Source organism: Danio rerio, chromosome 25 (genome assembly GCF_052040795.2).
Source record: "Danio rerio strain M-AB ecotype USA chromosome 25, GRCz13ab, whole genome shotgun sequence".
NCBI classification, from domain to species: Eukaryota; Metazoa; Chordata; class Actinopteri; order Cypriniformes; family Danionidae; genus Danio; species Danio rerio.
In genome coordinates this window covers 16,690,536-16,712,833 of record NC_141045.1, presented here as the reverse complement: position 1 = coordinate 16,712,833, position 22,298 = coordinate 16,690,536, and the positions used below count along the sequence as shown (strand labels likewise).

The window sequence follows — 22,298 nt, the reverse complement described above, 5'->3', positions numbered from 1 at the left end:
CACCTGGGTCAGTATCTAAACCCGGTGTTGTTTTATTTTTCCACAGCTCTGCAGACTCTGCGCGCTGACCTGAGTAGCTGGTCATGGACTCGTCGACAGTGACAGCAGGGAACGGAGCTCTGTTGATGGGCAGGTAAGGGGTGCCGTTGTGCTGACTCATTTCAGAGGCCTCGGAGACCCGCGGCTTCAGACTCATGTCTGGTGTGGAGCTACAGTAACACATGAAGAAGGCTTGTTATGTTGTGATGGGGCCACCAGGGGGAAACGCTGGCCAGCATCGCCTCAGAGCCGCATAACACACCTCAATGCAGTCAGCAGCGCTTTCAGTGCATGCCAGCCACAGAATCGCAAAGGAAAACACTTATATAAATATACACAAGGCTCACCGCAGTAATTCTGTGTGGTACAGTAAGAATGCTGCCTAAAAATATCAAATGTTTTCTCACTGTGAGCCGGGATCAGCTGGATATGCATTTCTAGCTCATCTAGTTCTGAATGGAAATATGACAGTCATAATCATTTAAGAATAATGGATAATCATTTGATAATATAAAAATAATGATACAAATGTTGACTAATTGAATATTTCACTTCTTCAGGTTTTACTTGTTTACTAATCAATCTAATTGTTAATTGCTTTATTTTTATTGGAAAATACTTCAAAATGTCATAATTTTTAATAGTGAAAAGATATTTAAAGAGGAAATGAAGCACTCCGTCAAGTTTACATTATTTTGTACATTGATTTCCACTATAATGCAAATATATACAGTTGAACTCAGAATTTTTAGCCCCTCTTTACATTTTTTTTTTCTTTTTTAAATATTTCCCAAATGATTATTAACAGAGCAAGACATTTTTCACAGTATGTCTGATAATATTTTTTCTTCTGGAGAATGTCTTATTTTTTATTTCAGCTAGAATAAAAGCAGATTTAAATATTTTCAAACCCTTTTAAGGTCAAAAATATTAGCCCCTTTAAGCAATGTTTTTCTGACAGTCTACAGAACAAACCATCATTATCCGATAAATTGCCTAATTACCCTAACCTGCCTAGTTAACCTAATTAATGTAGGTTAAGCCTTTAAATTGCCCTTTAAGCTTAATACCTAATAAAAACATCTATTAAAATATTATTTACTGTCATCATGGCAAAGAAAAAATAAATCCGTAATTAGAAATGAGTTATTGAAACTAATATGTTTAGAAATGTGCTGAAAAAAATCTCTTCGTTAAATAGAAATTGGGGAAAAAATAAACTGGGGGGCTAATAAGTCAAGGGGGCTAATAATTCTTACTTAACTGTATAACAAACTCAATTCATGTAATCATTTATCAGAAAACGGCATGTTTTACTATCGCTTTTAGACCTAGGTCGCCGCCATGTTGGAATATCGCTGTGTCTGACATCATGGGGTTGGTTCTGTTTCCTCAGCTGAACAGATACAGCGGAAGTAAAGGACTGAACACTGTAGACTGTAAAGCTTAATTGAACCTTAAACATGAAGTTGTGAGCATGGAGTCGGTTTAAATACAAGCATCACATGTGTGTCTAATAGAAAAATGTATATGTTTATTATGTTTTTCTTTTTTCCCTTTTAATTACAAGCCATTGAATTACACTCTCTGAATTACGCTGCCTGTCTGCCTACTTGTATGGGTTTCAACCATTGTTTCAACTAGGTAATGGCTGCGGGTACTTTCACTTTTCACTACTACAGCCCTCACCTCTTTTCATGTTCAAACTAAACTAAGGTCGGCGTGGTTTTTCACATTTTCACACAAAGATAAAGACGAGTATTAGTAAAGTGTAAAGTCATGTATCATTTTAATTGTATTTGTTGTATTTGCAGCAGCTTTGCGATACACGTAAACAACTTCAAGCATCGGTTTAGACTGTCCAGTCTCTGTATTCAGTCCGTTACTACTATGGTTCAAACCCAGACAGGCAGTCAGGCAGCGTGATACAGAGAGTGGACCAAAGCGCATCAAATGATGTGTAATTAAAATGTAAAAAAAGTAGATTTATACATTTTTATATTAGACACACATCTGATGCTTGTATTTGCACCAATTCCATGTCCACAACAAGCATTGGGTTCAATTAGGCTATACAGTCTCCATGCTCCGTGGCGTCGTACTTCTACTGTATCTGTTCAGCTGAGGGAACGGAACTAACCCTGTGACGTCAAACACAGCGACATTCCAAGATGGTGGCGCCCAAGGTCTAAAAGCTATAGTAAAACATACTGTTTTCTTCTAAATGGTTACATTAATCGAGTTTGTTACTGTATATATATTTCCATTAATGTGGAATCCAATCTACAAAATAATCTAAACGTGACAGAGTGATTCACTTCCCCTTTAAAAGGTTACAGGACAGCACAGACAACACCTATTTGTGCATGTGTGCATGTGTGTGCCAGTAATTTATTGGTATGTGTTTCTATAGGAGAGGAAAAAGTATGTGCATTTAGGACATAATAACATTTAATTACTAGGTAAAAACATTAAAATTATTTATTTAAATCATTGTTTAAATCATTTGTTGTTTAATACATGTAAAGGTTTTGGTTCTTTTGGTGTTGCAGAATTTTAGAAATAATTAAAGGTACAGTAGGTGATTGTCTTCAGAAACATTTTTTGTTGTGCTGGTTAAAAGTCTCTTCACATTCTGATTGTAATGCTTAAAGTGTAAAATGTATTTTTATATTCTGCGTAAGGCATAAGACTAAAAAATGTTCGTCCAATTAAAATTTATCGGGCTGACAAATAACTAAATTACGACAGGTAACTCAAAGTGTGTCAACAAATTTAAATTTATATTCCTGCACAGCCTCTTCATGCAGACACATTCGTCATTTACTTGTGGACGTAAAGCCACCTACAGCTGACAGAAGCTGCGTCTCAAATGGCACACTATACACTATGCACTATGTACTTATGCACTTACACACTCAACAGCATAGTACATGTATGTAGTGTCGTCCCAAATGGAGCACTAATGCTTTTTTTTTACTAAGCCGAAATTTAAACCGTTTCCCTGATGACGTTTGACGGTTGCCAAATCAGTGAAATAAATGACCAAGCTATCAAATAATATCTGTGATGCATATAACCGCATTCACCATTGGGAGGCACTAAATACCTCTTGTAAGAGAATTTTGCTTTCACCATCCAAAATAAATAAAGTTATCCAACATGTGCGCCCGATAGCTCCGCCCCTTCCGCTACATGAGCAAACCTGTGGTCGTTGAGCGTGTGAAGTGTCCATCATTACACACTTCATTTTACTGGCTAAATAAGTGCATCATTCACGTAATTAAAGTGCGCTTATTATTTTTAGAGTTTTCAGTGTAAACGCACTACTGACACTATTTATAATACAAAATGGCGTAGAAGACGCAGCAAGAGAGTGACATCAGGCAAACTCATCAATTTGAACTTCTTTACGAAAGAGCAATGTGGCCTTGTACCCATGAAAAGAATGATTGTTTTTGAAAAGGCTATTGCCAAAAATGCAAATCAGAACTTTTTTAAACCCTAAATCGATATCCCACTGGAGGGCAATGACATTATGCAGTTCAAAACAAAGATCAAAAGGGTGACACCATGGCTGATGTATTACTTTTAGACAGGTATGTTTTAGAACTATTTTAGTCACAAACAGCTTACGTAGATTGTGTTCTTGTTTATGAAGGGGTTTATATGCATGGAGATGTTTTTCAGCCACTGAAAACGTTCGGCGAAATATTGGCTATTTTTTAAGTTCATGGCAAATCTTTTACAGCATCGATAACAGTGTTGGTTAAAAAGACCAAGCATTCATTTAGTTGTTCAAGTATAAAAGAAGATAAAAACAAGTGATGTAAGAGGATCTTCAAGCACAACTGAAAATTAAAGGTAAGTCAGTTGTCTTGGTAACGTAAGTGTAATGTAAAACAATGACAGGGTATTTCTGCTTTTAGCACTCCTTTTTTCTGATCTGATTTTTATTTAGTTGAGTAATAAAACAACTAAACATCGCTCTTCCACCCTAAACAGATTTACTGAGGTGATTTATATCCGCACATTCATTCATTTTTTGAACAATGACAACCTACAGTACACACTCTACCGTTACTTTGAATATTGAGTCTGAAATAACGTGTAGGTATGACTTCAAAACAACATTAGCACTATTTAATTGAATGTAAAAAAATTATATTTTATAGTCATTAACTGATTATATGATTTCTCTATTTAAAATTTCAAACAATACTTTTCTGAAATTATATTGTAAAGGATATAGTCCGAATGTGCAAATATAAAACCAAATTTACCCCAGTGCCAGGAAAATAATTCATGCACCCACTGTCCAACAGCTGTCAACAACTATGCTGGACAAAGTGCGTGTCTCCATAAAGTTGGTAAATGTTGGTAAATGACAATATTGGTAAATGACATGATCTAGTGTTATATAAGGTTGTCAATCGCCATCAGATTGTCACCTATTCTGTGCACGTTCACACGTCCATGACTTAAGGAGGCGTGACTTTGGACGGCAGGGAAGGGACGTACATTTTCAAAGCTCTTATGCTAACGTTAGTATTCTGGCAGATCACCTACTGCACCTTTAAGAAAAACATTTAGTGCAGTGACTTACAACACCTGCCTGGAACTACTTGTTCACCTTAAATGTTCATTAACCAATGAGAATCAAGAATTCAGCAATACCAAAGTATAATAAAACATGATGTGTGCTTCAAATATCAATATGAACACAAAAGTGTGAAAATATATTCGAAAGTTTCTTTCACCATCTAAGTGAAGTTCCAGGTGGGACTCCACCTCTTGGAGGAATGAGGGGTGGCGGGGAGCCCAAACCCATATCAGGCAGCTGGGTAAACCTGAATCCCTGCAGAACCAATCACCAATCAACAAGCAATCAACAAACGTTTGCATACATATCGCAATGGTGAATATTGTCAAAGAATTGCACTCACTGGTTTGGGGAGGCTACACTGGTGCATGTCTGGCCCAAAGGAGGAGCCGCGCTGTAGAGCTCCACTGGGGTGGTTCATAGTCCCAGGTGCGCTGGTGACTCCATCCAGGTAAGGGCTGCCATGACTGGGGTTGTAAGCACTGTGAGGATGGTGGTGATGGTGGTGGTGGTTTGCTGGGGTTGGTTCGGCAGAGGCTAAACCAAAGGCGTTGTCTAAGAGAAGGTGCATCTGCTGCCTCACTTCGTCGATGGAGGGCTGTGAGCTCAGAGTGGATGAGTCGGAGTGGCCTTTAACCTGGTGGCCACCTCCAAAGCCCAGGGAACTCAGAAGACGGTCCACATCCGTCTCTTCAAAGGGTTCAGGCTCACCCTGTTGTAGATTCAATGAGGAGACATGATCAAATAACTTCCTAAATGTTTCTAGTGTGTGGTCACAAGCAACTGACTAGAGGTACAGTAAATGAAGGGGTGCAGTGACCCGAATGGGTGTGATGTTTAGAGTGGTAAGAATAACAGGCTGGCTGGTAAGAGTTGTTGGGGTACATCTCACTCCCCTGGCCTCAAGAGGCACGTTAGAGGCTTCAGTGTCCATTTTAGTCCACTCATATTGGAATCTCTGGTTCGAATATCCCACTATGAGCAGGGACAACATCTGACATGTTGTTTTGGTCATTCAAAAACCATTACCGAAGTGATTTTGTATTTTTACCTTCCAGAAATCTCTTGAGCATCTGCATCTGAGAGGTCTCACACCTCCAATAGCACCTGCGCATTCATTGCATTTCTTCTTCATCTTCTCAAGTGCAAGTAATTTATTATATAACAAAAAAAGGCCCATAGTGTTTTTTCTACTGCAGCAAATTCCATTTTTCTTTGTGATATTTGCCGTCAGTTAATCAGGAAGTTTTATTTGCAATTGTTTTATGCGATATTCCAGTTTTGCACATTAATCTAATTTGCATCTTTGGATGATACATAGCTACCGGTGGCATGACCCAGATGGAAGTGAGGAATAGAGAAAATAACAACTGCATGCACGTATGCATTGGTATATTGGTGCCGTGACCCAGATATAAGAGAAATTTAAGGAGTGAGTTAACACGATACGTACCAATAAGCCTCACTCTTCTGGCCTCGAGACACACACTAGCAACTGATGCTAGACATCCACTTTTGTGCACCTGCCTCCCATGTCAAACACAATGGTTTGAATCCCACATCTTTAGAGGTGTTGAGTGTAATGAAGGCCAGCATTTCTGATATCTGTAGATAAACTTTACTCCCCCGCTAATTGATAAACACACTAGCAAGAGATGCTACAGGCTACAGCCTTTAGTGTTCATGTTAGTGCACCTACCTTCCACACAAATGTTAAAGAGATGAAACTGAACAGATGCTGTGCACTTGTAAATTGGTGCCGTGACCCGGATGCGAGTAAGGCTATTTGTATGCATTATGGAGGTGACTGTAGCTAAATTGTAATGTTAAAAATCCCTCCCATGATTTTACAGGCACATTAGTGACTAAAATGAGAGGCTCTGGACCTTATTAGTGTGCCAGCTTTAATTCCACAAATTTTCAATCCACATAATTTAAAAAGTCATTATTATTTTTACATAATCTCAAACTCTGTCATAATCCAGATTTAAACTTAATCACCTTAATCCAAGTGTATCCAAACTCAGTCCTAGAGGGCCGGTGTCCTGGAGAGTTTAGCTCCAACCAGCTAATCAAACTCTTACTAGATATACTAGAAACTTCCTGGCAGGTGTGTTAAATTAAGTTGGAGCTGAACTCAGCAGGGAACCGGCCCTCCAGGACCAAGTTTGGACATCACTGCTTTAATCTAAGCCTTGAAGCAAACTTGAGCTGATAGCCATCGCCAAAGCAAAACGAATCTCAGCTGGCTCTATGAACTATGAATGACACACGCAGAGCGGAAAGACTTTAGAACAGAAGATTTTATATGAGGAACTTACATCATAGCCACTGTTGCGAATACCCCTTCTAGATCTCTCCCTCATGACCAGCATGTCCATCTCCGTCTCCACTGGGCTCGGGGTGTTCAGAGACTGCCTGCTCCAATATGCTGGCTCCCTGTGGGAATCACTGGACAGAGGAGGAGGGAAAAGTACAGTATTGTGACCTTATAAACCAACATATTGTTACGAAAGTCAGGGGCAATATAAGTTATGATTCATTTCTATTTTTACACAAGCTAAAATATTAATGTCTAAACATTACATGCTCTTTTTGAGCCCATTAAAAAGATCTTCATTCATGCCACAGGGGGAACAGAATAAGAATAAATAGGGCTGTTTATTTGTAAGAGCTTTGTTGTTTTAGCACAGAAGGAATTGCACAATAGTAGGAATTATGCAAATGAAATATATGCTGTAAAACTGCTGTAAACTTGAAGGAGGGGATTTAAATAAAAAAATTCTTTCATTCAGCAATGATGTATTAAATTGATCAAACATTTTACTAGACATTTACAGTGTTTACAAAATCAAATACATCACTGAAAAGAAATTATAGCAGTTTTTTTCAATATTGATAATAATAAGAAATGTTTCTTAAGCACCAAAGTTAAAAATTTGCATTACATGTATAAAATGAATTTTATAATATTTAATAATTGAAATTAGTTGTTTTAAACTGTAATAAAATTACATCTAAATGTAATATTTTAGTTTTTACATCAATTGATATCAATTTAAGCTGTTATTTGTATAACAATTATTCACCTTTTTCAAAACAAAATATATAGATTTTTAAAAACACGATTAATGTTTTTAATCTACTAAAACAACTGAAAGCCTTGAAAATTTTAGTTAATTATGAACATTTTAATTGATCGTATTGTTAATTATGAAAAAACTTATAACTTTATGCGCCCTATCATAAACCCAGCACAATAGGGGGCAAGACGTGTTTGGCACGATTTGTTGCTATTTTCAGAACAATGCAACCCTAATGTTCCAGCTTTGCATCAAGTTGTTTAAATAGAAAAACTATTTGAGCCTCTTTATGGACTCATGGGTATTCCCGTCTAGAAAGGAGGTGTGTAAAGGTGCATTGTTGTCACATTGCTATTTTAAGGAACTAGAACAGACAGTACAATTGGCCAGTTAAAAGCAAGTCTAAAGTCCAGCGCAGAGCACGTTAGTTGTTAACCCCTTAAAGGGGAGGTACAGAATGTAATTTTAAGGCTTGTTTTGGTGCTTATTCACGTGAGTATAACAATCACTCAGTGTGAACTGTCAAAGACTAAGCAATCTAAGAGAATCAACTAATAAGTCGCCAACACCTGTGAGATATTGGCATTCTAAATATCTGGTCCTGTCAGCGATTCAAATCATGCTGTGTGAAATGAGTTCTGGCTGAAAATGACATCGACGATCACCTACAGCCAATTTGAAAGCAGCATCCACTAGTGTGAGGATCTGCAGGCCAGTGTTGGAGGAGAAGTTTAAAGCAACTCATTTTCCGTTTGTCTGGACCCAAGAAATGGAGGAAAAACTAGAGTAAATTTGGCAGGAGCACCCCTCTCTGTTTGACGTGTCATCTGAGCAATATCACAACCGGGTCAAAAAGGAAAAAGGTTGAGGAGAAATTGCTAATTCCCTTCAACCCTGGGTAAGCAAATATGTACATTTTCTACCCCATTAAAGGCTTTATTTTCATTATGTAGTTAATAACAACGTGTATTTGGTAGTAAAAAGTAGTTTGGACAAAGTTTGTCCGCGAGTCTTCTTTTTGTAAAATCATGCAGTGTAAAACCTCCTGTCGCTAATCCATCCTGCAGTGTAAACAAAGCAGCGACAAAACGCTACCTCAGATAGTCATGCAGTGTGAAAACATCTGTGGCACGACTATGAAAATCATGCAGTCTAAACTCGAAATAAGGGGGCTAACCGTACGTTTAAACTGAAAGTGGCAAGAGCGTCAAAGGTTGCTACATCGATCTCGAATTTAAAGGGGCCATTGCAGCATATCAGTTACATTCCTGCATAAAACATGCTTTGCATGAAAATATTGCACACTTTTTAGCAAATTCATTTAACAGTGCAAGATCAAGTTGCGTACAGTGTGGCTTTGCTCCACTTAAGTATCCTATATGTCCATATGTCTGAAATATCCTGAAGCAGCAATACTGTTTTGTATTGAGATTCCCGCTTTATTAAGGAAAAAAATATCTAACATTAATGAACATCAGTAACTCACCAGTAGCTTTTTAATGTAAGTTCCTGTAAGAAAACATTGCAAATAATTTGAAATACAGCGACCGCAATAATCAAACCCTTGGGAATAACTGTGGTCGGAACCAAAGTTCACAGTGACTGTGTTCTCTGGACTCCTCTCAAGCGGTGGACTTCTACAGTCCGATTGCTTGCTGCCGAAACGCTTCATAGCTCATTACCATAAAGTTCACTCTATTTCAACTCTCCTTGACGCCCACACCGGTGAAGACGCGCCTCGCTGCTTCTTGCAGCTTATCGCCGCCGGCTCTCATTGAAAATGAATGACTTCCGGCTATTTTGGCACTCTTGCTGCTTTCGGTGTGAACGTACGGTAATAATATTGACCATTAAATGTTTTTTTTTTTTAAATCAGACTTTCTCCAGAAAAAAATATTATCAGAAAAACTGTGCAAATTGCCTTGCTCCATTAAACATCGCTTTGAAAATCATATCATCATATTTGAAAACGAATAAATATTTCAGAAGGGCTAAGAATTTTGCTCTTAACTGTATAGAAATACACATTCCATTTGCATTCGCTTGTATCTACAAACACACGTTTGAGCTTCTCTAAATATTTCGGGATGACTAAGAGCAGGGATTCAGTGTCCACCCACCTCCTGCGGTACTTTACATAAGTGGAGGGTTTCCTGTCCTCCTTGGGCCCCCTCAGATCCTCCAGGTCCAGGGAAGCGTTTTCGCGCCTCAGCCTGTCCCGATGGCTGTACATGTGTCCACTGCCACTCCCGCTGCTGCCCGGCCCGTCACTGTAACCTTTCCTTTTGGCTTTTAACCTCAGCTTATTTCGATAATGCTCAATGTCCGACTTCTGCTTCAGCCCCATGTTGACCTGCAGGTAGAAATCTCATATAATTATAATTTCTTGCTAGCTGCTAAGCCAAAATAGATTTTTTTTGGCTGATCCTGAGGGAAAAACAGTGTCTACAGAGCAAATCCTTTCTATTCTCATAATATGAAAGTCGTAAAGGGCCTCCAAACCACCAGATGTTTTTATTATTATTATATTAAGAGAAAAAACATGAACATGAACATGAAATGATAATGAAAATAGTCACTCTCATTGTTTTCTGTTAAAGCCATGTTTTGTTGTCCTTCCTATATGACTTCCAAATCAGTCAAATCCAATGATGTTACAATAGACCTGCTCCATAATGATGCATTTCTCAAAGTGCTATGCTACAAAAAATGTATTTACAAATGCAATATAACATTTTAATAAAATTGTGAATAGTTTTGTATATTATAAAGTAATTATGATATACCAATATTAAAATAAAGCTCATACTAATCATAAATATGAAACTTTTATTTGGTTTGATTTATATTATTATTTATTTGACTGTTTTATTGCATAAAATATTATTAAATGATTCCTTAAATTAGATCAAGCAGCTTGTATGCAAATAATGCTATCATCAATAAATAAACAATATAATATAATATAATATAATATAATATAATATAATATAATATAATATAATATAATATAATATAATATAATACAGTATAATATTATATAATATAACATAATGTAATATAGTATAATATAATAAAATATAATATAACATTAAAACATAATATAATATAATATAATATAAAATGTAATATAATGTAATATAATATAATATAATATAATATAACATAACATAACATAACATAATATAATATAATATAATATAATACGGTATAATATTATATAATATAACATAATATAATATAGTATAATATAATAAAATATACTATAACATTAAAACATAATATAATATAATATAATAAAATGAAATATAACATAATATAATAAAATATAATAAAATGTAATATAATGTAATATAATATAATATAATACAGTATAATATTATATAATATAACATAATATAATATAGTATAATATAATAAAATATAATATAACATTAAAACATAATATAATATAATATAATATAATACAGTATAATATTATATAATATAACATAATATAATATAGTATAATATAATAAAATATAATATAACATTAAAACATAATATAATATAATATAATAAAATGTAATATAACATAATATAATAAAATATAATAAAATGTAATATAATGTAATATAATATAATATAATATAATATAACATAATATAATATAATATAATATAATATAATATAATATAATATAATATAATACAGTATAATATTATATAATATAACATAATATAATATAGTATAATATAATAAAATATAATATAACATTAAAACATAATATAATATAATATAATAAAATGTAATATAACATAATATAATAAAATATAATAAAATGTAATATAATGTAATATAATATAATATAATATAATATAATACAGTATAATATTATATAATATAACATAATATAATATAGTATAATATAATAAAATATAATATAACATTAAAACATAATATAATATAATAAAATGTAATATAACATAATATAATAAAATATAATAAAATTTAATATAATGTAATATAATATAATATAATATAATATAATATAATATAATATAATATAATATAATATAATATAATATAATATAATATAATATAATATAATATAATATAATGCCAAGTCTTTTCAAATTGCTCTGTTTTCATGGTTAAAAAATTCTGTAGTAGTGTGGACTTCAGCCGAAACTGTAACAAATCTTGTGGTTTAAAACAATATGTACTAGTGTAAACAACACTATGGTGTGCATCTAAGTGTGCTCACACTGTTGTTGGTTGACAGTCTGAAGGATCTGTTTACAGAAAAATGTATTTAGCCAAAAAACAAAACAAAAAAAAAACTGGAAACTATGCGTTTTGCATAGGGCCTCTATAATATCAGACCCACTCAGTGTGTCTTTACAGTAGGTTCCTGTTGACAAGCTCTCAACACAGGTACAAATAAATCAGCAATAAAAGATTTCTAATGAACTCACCTCTCCGTTGAGAATGACAGAGTCTTGGCTGTGGCTGGACGAGTCCGGATAGGAATAGTTGAGCGGAGCCGCCATGGGTTTGATGGTGATGAGGCGCAGAGAGCCGGTTAGAGAGTCATAATGGTCTGGAAAACACACACAGGAGACTGATAAAATTACTGTAAGAGGGTAAAAGGCGCATCAGCAAAAAGTGCAGCTCTAAATACTAATAAACAAGACTGACGCTAGACACTGATATAGGCACTTATTTTTGGGTTTGTGTGAGATCTTGGATGGCAGGTTTTATTTTTAGGTGCAAATAATGTTACTGTATTGAGGTTTGAAGAGTTTAAAACTGCTAATAAAACTTGTATGAGAATATGTCTTTAAGTCACTGAACTGATGCATGTTGACTTCTTTGTGTTTGAAAGTCTGCGTGACATTAAAATATATGATATTTATTTTGCTAAGGCACATTGTTAGTCTTAAGGTAAATAATTAATCTGTGCAAGTTAATCTACTGAAAAAAACTGCTTGTTTTTGGTAATCTTTAATCAAAATCTTGAACCTGGAATAATAGTCCTTCTCTGATGATCAGTTTGATGGCAATGTCTCTCAAACCTTTATGCCGTGGTCACACTACAGTTTGAGCATGCAAAATTCAGTTGCATATTGCTGTGAAAAAGGGCGGGATTCAACAAAATGATTAGACATTTAAAAAAGTGAGCGATTGGTCCATTTGGTTTACATTTCTGTAACTGAGGTCACATTTGATCTTTTATTGGTCTCAAGAAATCATCTTATGCGATTTCGCAGGTCAGAGTTCACCAAGTATGAACTTATCGAAATGGCAAACTTGGCGCACGAGCTTGTGTTTCCAGTCTGCTACAGTCGCATGTTTATGAATGAAAATCTATAAAGCGAAAGTCCAGTGTGACCGCGGCTTATGTTTGCTGCAAGTAAAGGATGAAAAGATGAGAGGAGGAGTGCAAAAATAAACCCCGCCCCCTCCTCAATATTACTACTTAGAAATACGTCATACTGAAATGAAGACCGCAGCAACTTCTGGTTCACGTGGACTTTAACAATGTTTGTCAAAACTAAACAAAATCAAAAGATTTTTTATACTTTGATAATGCTTTTTTTACTGAAAAATATGTAAATATATATTATGCGGTTCAACTTTTTACTGGAAATTAATTGTATAATACATTTAGGATTTTAGATCTATGTATTTGTTTCCTTGTTTTAATATAAAAAAGTACCATTTAAATATTTTATTTTTCGTACACTTATATATCTAGCAAAAAATTTTTATATAATATAATATAATATAATATAATATAATATAATATAATATAATATAATATAATATAATATAATATAATATAATATACAGTTAAAATAAGAATTATTAAACCCCTTTAATTTTTTTCCCTTTCTTACATATTTCCAAAATTATGTTTAAGAGAGCAAGGACATTTTCACATTATGTCTGATCATGGAGAAAGTCTTATTTCTTTTATTTAGGCTAGAATAAAAGCAGTTTTTAATTGGGTTAATCAGGTTAACTAGGCAGGTCAGTGTAACTAGGCAAGTTATTGTATAACTATGTTTTTTCTGTAGACTAATTAAAAATATATATACTGTAGCTTAAAAGGCCAATAATTTTAACCCTAAAATGGTTTTTAAAAAATGAAAAACTATTTTAAGGTCAAAATTATTGGCCCTTTGAGCTATATTTTAAGCTATAATAATGTCGCTAATTAACACACACAATGCATTTTTTTTCCAACACATCCCATATTTTCTAAAATATCAGCCTCTACCAAATGTTTAATATGTCGGTTTATGTTAAAAGTACCGGAATTAATGCATATACTATGAAAAATCTGAAAATATAAATTGCAATGTAATTTTAAAACATAATCAAAATAAAACATTTGTAAATGCTAAATCCTCTTTTTTTTTAAATATGCCTTGACATATTTCAGAATCTTATTTCATTTTTTTTTTTTTTACAATAAAACTAAAGTCAAGTTTCATAGTGCAACAGGTTCATTTTTGTTTGATTTCTGTGTAATCCAACAATGCTTTGTGTATAACCTATTATTCAAAAACGTCATTCTTTAAATGACTTTAACAGTCATTATTTAAAACAGTCAAAGTATGGTCAACTATTTGGTAAAGCGGGGAGTCAAAGGGTAAAAATATAATGATTTAATATTATCCAAATAATAAGTTTATAAATATAAATACATACATTTTTTCATTATACAGACAAATAAAACAGATTATTTTAATGAAATATAAAATATAAAATCAAAGAATTATAGTAAAACTGTTTTAAATTTAAAATGCTGCTTTGAGGTTTAAAAAAAATAAAAAAAATAGAGATTTCATAAACATTTGAGAGAAGGATATTGCTCCTTTTCTTTGTGTGTCTTCCTCACCGTTTCTGGCGTGCTGCTCTTCTTTGGGTGTTTTCTGTATTGTGGATCTGCGAGCTGTGGAGCTTCTGCCAGTGTTCAGTTTCCCAGATCCACTGCTCGAAAGAGAGCCGTCCTCGCTTGGCAACCTGCTGCGGGTTGCCATGGCAACAGAGGCAATGGTTAGTTTGCAGCATGCGGTGTGATGCTGGGTTAACAGTTAACAGCCCTCTGGCCTCTGTTAACCTGCACTAAACTACAAACATCCCTTATCATGTTTGTGCAATTTAAAGCAAGACACTGCAGATAAATTAGAGTAAATTAGAGTTCATCTATAATAAAATAGAAAATAGTTATCATCATATTTTCCCAATTGGTTGATTACATTACATTAAAATGGCACACTTTACATTTTTTCTAAATTGTTATGTTCACATATGCAAATAATGAATTATTTAATTAAATATGCACTGATTTGCATATATTTGTAAACAAAAAAAATATTATTTGAACATTTAAATAAAAGGTTTTAACAGAGGGGGTTTTGAGAATCTTTTTATCACTACATTATTCTGAAAATACTGCAAACAGCCAAAAAATAACAAACTTTTTGCATAATAAAATCTTAATAATAATGAGAATTATGCAATAACAAATTCCTCTATAAAAAACCTTCAGACTTTAGATATAAATAAAATGGTTTATGATTTTTTTTTGTTAATAAATTGTCTTAATTTATTTTAAGAAAGCAGACTTTAAAAAATATAAATCATAGTTGAAATCTACATATGCAAATTGATAAAGTCCAAAAAATAGAAACACTTAAAATTGCATTTTGGATTTTTTTCCTTCCCATTAGACTTCAAAAAATAACCGTGAAAAGCCAAAAAAATCTCCAAATCAACAGGTGTATGAAAACATGGTTTCTTGTCCTGTGCAACAGCAGGATGAATTCTGCTCTGGTTCAGAAGCAGCAGTGAGCCACAGAGCGCACATATCAGAATGCACATCATGTGCTGAGCAGACTTGTAAAGCATTGCTGCTAGAAAGAAAGTTGGCAAGCACATCACATCAACACTGACTTACTGGAACAAAGGAAATAGAAAAAAAAACTGTTGTTTATGGCATAAAACTCATAATCGTGAAGAAAGCAAACATGTGCCAAGAGACCTATATTAGATAAAACACAATAAAAATTGAACAAAATGAAGGATTGAATATGAAATTAAAACTGAGCACATATACTTTTTTAGAATAATAAATTATTCCACAGTAAAATATTATAAATATATTTATATATAATATGATATATTAGTGCTGTCAAACGAATAACAGCAATTAATTACATCTAAAGTAAAAGTTATTTTTTACGAAATATAATGTATTTGTGAGTACTGCATATATTTCTGTGTATTTTAATAAATACATTTCCCCTTCAAAAGGGAACTTCTTAGTGTGTCTGTATGTGCTTTAGACCAGTGGTCCCCAACCCCCGGGTCGGTACCGGTCTGTGGATCAATCAGTACCGGGCCGCACAAGAATGAATTATCTTTAAGTTGGAAGATAAAGTAGTTGCATTTAAAGCCAAACTGGATTAGTGGGGACTGCGCGTGAACAGAAGCACATTGGACATGTTTCAAACATTAGCGGGGATTTTGTGTGAGACTGAGCGTGCGCGCTCACTCACCAAGCTGGTGCACGATCACCAGTCTTCACTGTTAAAGGAGTTTGAGCGCTACTTCCCAACCTCAAAGGACCCATAAACGGCCAAGGAATGGATACGTGACCCATTTGTCAACAAACCAGCTGAATCCAGCATGTCCATGCAAGAAGAAGACCAACTGCTGGAGATCGCAAATGACGGCGGCCTTAAAACAGTGTTCGAGACAACATCTCTGCCGGTTTTCTGGATAAAAATCATGGCAGATTACCCAGAGATCGCTAACACAGCACTGAACACCCTGTTGCCATTTCCAACATCCTATCTGTGTGAAGCCACTAAAACAAGGCAAAGGAGTAAACTAGACACAAGCAACCCACTTCGGGTGTCAATAGCCCCTTTCACACAGGGATACCGGTAAATATATGGAAAATTTCCGGAATGACTTTACTGGTAATTCAAAAAAGCGCTGTTCATACAGGCGAGGACATTACGGATTTTTTCCAGAAAAGAGCATTCACACATCCATTCCAAAATACTGGTAATTCTGACATTATTAACCAGAAATGAGCTCTGAACAGCTGCGCTTGTATTTGTAAACATTTGACTACATCACAGACTCTGTGGATGGATCAGTTTTGTGAAATACTTCGATGAAAATGTATAGAGAAACACTTTCGGATGTCAAGATGTACATGATATGTGTGTGTGTGTGTGCTGGCGCTCACAGGCTGTTTCAAGGGGCAAAGCTTGAAGGTAAACAAACAACAACTTATCATAAGCATCTAATCCATAATTATTTACACGGTTGGCATTAAGATGAACATATAAACGTTATCTGACTAACTTCTAGCAGCTGAATGTGTCTGGAAAAATATTTAAAGGCTTTTATTCTCATAAACCGCGCGGACGTTAATGCGTCTGACTGTTCTGATTGGCTAAAGCAGATGTCTCACGTCAGCACGTTCTAGACGTGCACGCGCTCTTTCCAGCAATCTTCCTTCTGCCATTACCCCCAGATGGGACCATCTCGTTGCAAAGAAACAAGCTCAGGGCTCCCATTGATTTAGCGTAATGGACAGTTTTTGATGTTATAATGTTATATTGTTGGAGCAATGTGTTAATAAAGTTATTACTTCCAAATGTTATAATACCATTGTAATGTTGGAGCAATGTGGTAATAAAGTTCCATATGAGTACACAGTGGATTCACGTTTATTATTATTATTATTATTTCAACCCCCCCCAGTCCGCAGTAAAATTGTCAAGCGTTGACCGGTCTGCAGTTAGAAAAATGTTGGGGACCACTGCTTTAGATGACCAATCACTTCTGAAGATATGAAAACGGGCCAATGAATGCCAAATGAATTGGGAGAGCTTAGCTCCACAGCTGAAACGGATGAGTCGATTAGGGCTATATCAGTCGGCTGTTGGGAGTTAGCTCATCAGAATTGTTGCTTCAGACCCAATCTGAGACTGAAGAACCCTTCTGCTGAGCTGACTTCCAACGCTGAAGAAAGCATTTCCTTCACCAGTGCGGGGGAAGACGTTCTAGTGGTGGTCGAGCTGGGTTTCCCGTCCCCTTGGCGTTTCTCTGGTGATCTAAAAGAGCAGTTTCAACTAAGAGCAGAATTCTCTAAGAGAGCACACGGTCGTACAGAGCGTCTTTTAAAAGATGTCGTCTCTGGATGCGGTGGATTCCTCACCCCAGATGACAGGCACAAGTATTGCGTCACATACTTGGGGGTCTAACATGTTGATGCGGTGCTCACGGACAGTTCCTGCCTGCATTCCGATGGCTTGACTGTTGCGCAACTGAGGTCGCGTCAAGCTCTTTTATTATGGCAAGTCACCCCTGCTGCTCCCCTCCAAGCGGTAAGCACTTGGGAAGGCCTGAGCGTTACTGTGGGGTCTAATCCGTTGCTTTTGGGCCAGCGGACCCCTTGCTCCTCATCAGGGCGCTCTGTTTCTGCGAAAGCCTTCCAGACACGTCCCCCCCCCCCCCCCCCCCCTGTCCCCTTCTTCCCAGAGGTACACAGAGAGCTCAGGCAGGCATGGAGGGCACCTTTTTCTGCCCGGACCTCATGTGCTCCCGGTCTCACCTCTCTCAATGACGGAGCAGCTAGGGGATATGATGTGATTCCCCAGGCGGAGCGTGCTATCGCGGTTAACTTGTGTGCGCAGAGCCACTCTACTTGTAGAGGTCCACCTAAACTCTCTTCCAAAGCTTGCAGATTACTCGGAGTCTCTCACGGCCAAAGCCTACACCGCTCCAGGCCACCTTCGCTCTGAACGCTATGGCCACCTATCAACGCTACCAAGCCGAGAAGCTGGTCGAGATGCAGGAGGGAGGTTCTACCCCAGGCTTGATGCATGAGCTCCGCACAGCTACCGAAAATGCTCTCATGACCACCAAATCATCTGCCCGTTCCCTGTGAAAGACGATGGTCACATTAGTCGTCCAGGAACGCCACCTATGGCTGAGCTTGGCTGATATGGGTGACGTTGACAAAGCTCGCTTTCTTAACACTCCCATATCCCAGGCTGGACTGTTCGGCAACACCGTTGGGGAGTTCATCCAGGAATTTTCCCCAGTGAAAGAGGAGTTCAAGCTATGGGGTAAGTCTGCTCCTCCTGCTGCCCCTTCCGCTGCGTCGCTCCTCGCCGAGGGCGTCCACCCACGGCTTCAACATCCAATCCGCTTCCGCACTCCACTAGCCAAGCAGCAACACCGATCCTCCCGCGGGGCAGTTTCCTCTCTCTCCGGATGCGCAAACCCGAGCACTGCCAGTCTGGGACGCTGCGCCTTCCAGCTCGCAGCGCCGTGACCCTTCCCCTTAGGCCCTTAGAGTGCACCAGAACGGACTCCTTTCTCTCACTCTGGCCTCATCGAGGGATCCAGGGAGGAAGGTAAGAGAGATTCGGTATCTCTTAAAATTCTGTCATTTAAGACAGCTCTGCTAATCGCATTGGCATCATTCAAGAGAGTTGGGGAGGCATTTTCGGTCAGAGAATCATACCTTGAATTCAGGCCCGGTGTGCCCAAGGTTCCTTACCACCCCATTTAAAGATCAGGTGGTGAACCAGCAAGCGCTGCCTTCGGAGGAGGCAGGCTCAGCCCACTCACAGCTTTGTCCCGTTCGCGCTTTGCGTCTTTACGTAGAACAAACGCATAATGTAAGATCATGTGAACAGCTCTTGATCTGTTATGGTGGTCGGCAGAAGGGAAGTGCCATGTGAAAACAGAGGTTGGCCTGCTGGTTAGTTGATGCCATCGCCCTCGTCTATCAATGCCAGGGCGGGCCGCGACCTCCTAACGTGAGAGCGCAATCTACAAGGGGTGTCGCTTCCTTATGGGTGTTAGCACGCAGCGACTCTCTCACAGATATCTGCAGAGCTGCGGTTTGAGCTCCCCACTTGGTGATGCCATATGCATTATTACCACGGTGTGTTCCCCCTTATTAGGCTGTTTTGTGTCTTCCCTAAACCGCTAACCAACTTATCATATGTAGCACTCCCCCTAATTAGGACTAGTCCTTATGTCTCTTACCATCAAGTCTCCCCCTCTGGGTAGCAGGTGGTCTCCGCTGCATCCTCCCCCTTCGGGGACTGGCACGCTTTCCCAACTTACTGTCATATTTGCAAAAATTCCAGGTCTATATTAGCTAGGTAAAAGCACACTTACGACCGCCGACTAAACATTAAACATTTTATTTCCATGTAATGGTAATATGTTGGGCCTAGGGGATGTTGCAAGGTTGTGCTCTTGGTGATGTCAGTGCGCTCATGCTTTGACTTGGCAAACTACACATCAGGAGCGCGACGGGCTTTGGCTACTGTTGCACTTTCCATACAGTCTCCCAAAAGTCTGTTTATACAGACACACGTAGAAGTTCCCCTATGAAGGGGAACCTCCTGGTTACGTATGAAACCCACGTTCCCCGAATAGGGAAAAGAGACGCGTGTCTCCACTGCCACAGCACCTGAGTCTCCAGCTGGGAGCTGAGAGATCGGCTCTTCAGCAGGCAAATTCTGATGAGCTGGCTCCAGCAGCTGACTGATAAAGCCCTAATTGGCTCATCACTTTCAGCTGTGGAGCTAAGCTCTGCTAATTCAATTGGCATTTCATTGGCCTGTTTTCATATTTTCAGAAGTGACTGGTCGTCTAAAGCACTCCCAAAAGTCTGTTTATACAGGTACACGTCTCCGTTTCCTATTCGGGGAACGTGGGTTACATACGTAACCAGGAGGATTGCTATATTGTATAAAATATTTGTTTATATACAGTACCGGTCAAAAGCTTGGGTCTGTTTTTTATGTTTTTTTGAAAGAAAATTATTCTGTTCATCTAAAGAAATTTAAAATTGATAAATATTTATTAATTTTTTTTATTACTCATTGTAAGTATTTTCAAATGAAATAATTAGTCCAGTCATTATTGCTTTTATTACTATTACCATTAATAATGATATTAATAATAATAATAACAATTAATATTAGAGTGATTTCTGAAGGATCATGTGACTCTGAAGACTGAAGTGATGAAGCTGAAAATTTATCAATAAAATCACTGGAATAAATTATTAAATTAAATGATAAAGTACTTTTAAACAGTTATTTTATTTTGCAATAGCATTTCACAATTTCTACTGTATTTCTGATTTAATAAATGCACCGTGGTGAGCAGGAGAAGCTTATTTTAACACTTTTGACAGGTAGCGTATACAGTATAGTACATCAGAGTATTTCTTTCGTGTTTTATGTACAGTATGTGTGTTACGTATTGATGCTGACTAACATATATGTGTATCTACATGCAGTTTATTAAAAGGAAAGTCGTGCAGGCAAAAGTCAAAAACAGGAGCTAAACATAAAGGTAATCCAATAAATGTAGTCACAATACAGGCAAAAGGTCAAGCGGCAAAGAATCAAAATGGTGAACTAGACAAAAATAAATATACAGTTGACGTCAGAATTATTAGTAAGCCATTGTATTATGATGATTTGTTCTGCAGACAATGGAAAAAAATAGCTTAAAGGGGTTAATAATTTTGTCCCTAAAATGGCTTTTAAAATTTAAAAACTACTTTTTTTCTAGCCGAAATAAAGCAAATAAGACCAGAAGAAAAATTATTATCAGACATACTGTGAAACTTTCCTTGCTCTGTTAAACATCATTTGAGAAATATTTAAAAAGAAAACAAAATTCAAAGGGGGGCTAATAATTCTGACTTTAACTGTATGTATATTATACAATTCAGACATAATTTAGTATTTAAATTCTAATCCCACTTACATTTTCCTCACATTTTTCCTTAATCATAATACAGAAATGAAGCAAGCTGAAACAAGGATTCATATTTATTGTATCATTAAATTTTATATCGTGACATCCATAAAGTTCAATGAAGATTTAAAGCAGCAAGGAATATTTCCTCTCACATTTTAAAAATGCTTCATCCGAAACCCATATCTCACTAAGAGGAGCTTATAAAGCACAGTCAACAAAATATGAATATTGCATGAAATCTGCTAATCTCTTAGACATGCGTGCCAACAATCTGCCATGCACATAACACCCAGCGCTGCTGAATTCACACATGCACACGTCTTGTAGGTCTAACACAGTCGGGCAGAAGAAAGCGCTGCCCAAGCTGCCGATGGGCACACTGAATCATACATGATTCTGTAGCTGTGAGTCTGCATCACTTCCCAGCATGCATCTCAGTCTGTCTCTGCCAGCTTTAAATGCTCATGTATTTACCGCTTTTGCTTTTCCAAATAATTATTTCCCCAGCCCCGCTCTCTGCAGGCTCATTTCCCTTTAATCGAGCCACACAGTAGAGATAACAACTGGGGGAATGCATTTGTATTCCGGCTAATAAACACGGCGCTAATAGAGAAAGAGCAAGAAAACAACAACAGGAAGAGGGAAAAAAGAAGAAACGCTGCAATGATTTCAAGGATCAATGCTTTTCGGTCTGTCCCACGTACAACGTAAAGGCATTTTTATGAGCGTGAGATGCGGGGTGTTGGGTTTTAATGACC

At 36.6% G+C, this 22,298-nt stretch overlaps 2 protein-coding genes across 9 annotated transcripts in view; one reads left to right on the top strand and one right to left on the bottom strand.

The window, feature by feature from the left end:
- The window catches only part of LOC147830838 (uncharacterized), a 688,366-nt gene that overhangs the window by 330,923 nt on the left and 335,145 nt on the right, over positions 1–22,298 (top strand). The window lies entirely within an intron of this gene.
- Positions 1–22,298, bottom strand: part of kiaa1549la (KIAA1549-like a) — a 128,367-nt gene that overhangs the window by 5,051 nt on the left and 101,018 nt on the right. For 4 of the 8 annotated variants that reach the window (XM_087312006.1, XM_087312008.1, XM_087312010.1 and 1 more), the window contains 7 exons: positions 14,615–14,742; positions 12,183–12,307; positions 9,846–10,078; positions 6,964–7,093; positions 4,986–5,354; positions 4,800–4,897; positions 70–209 (listed from right to left, as the gene is read on the bottom strand). In XM_087312006.1, the coding sequence (XP_087168132.1) occupies positions 70–209; positions 4,800–4,897; positions 4,986–5,354; positions 6,964–7,093; positions 9,846–10,078; positions 12,183–12,307; positions 14,615–14,742 (1,223 nt within the window). The remainder of the gene's footprint in view (positions 1–69; positions 210–4,799; positions 4,898–4,985; positions 5,355–6,963; positions 7,094–9,845; positions 10,079–12,182; positions 12,308–14,614; positions 14,743–22,298) is intronic. The other 4 variants (XM_087312007.1, XM_087312009.1, XM_087312011.1 and 1 more) reach the window with 1 other exon arrangement.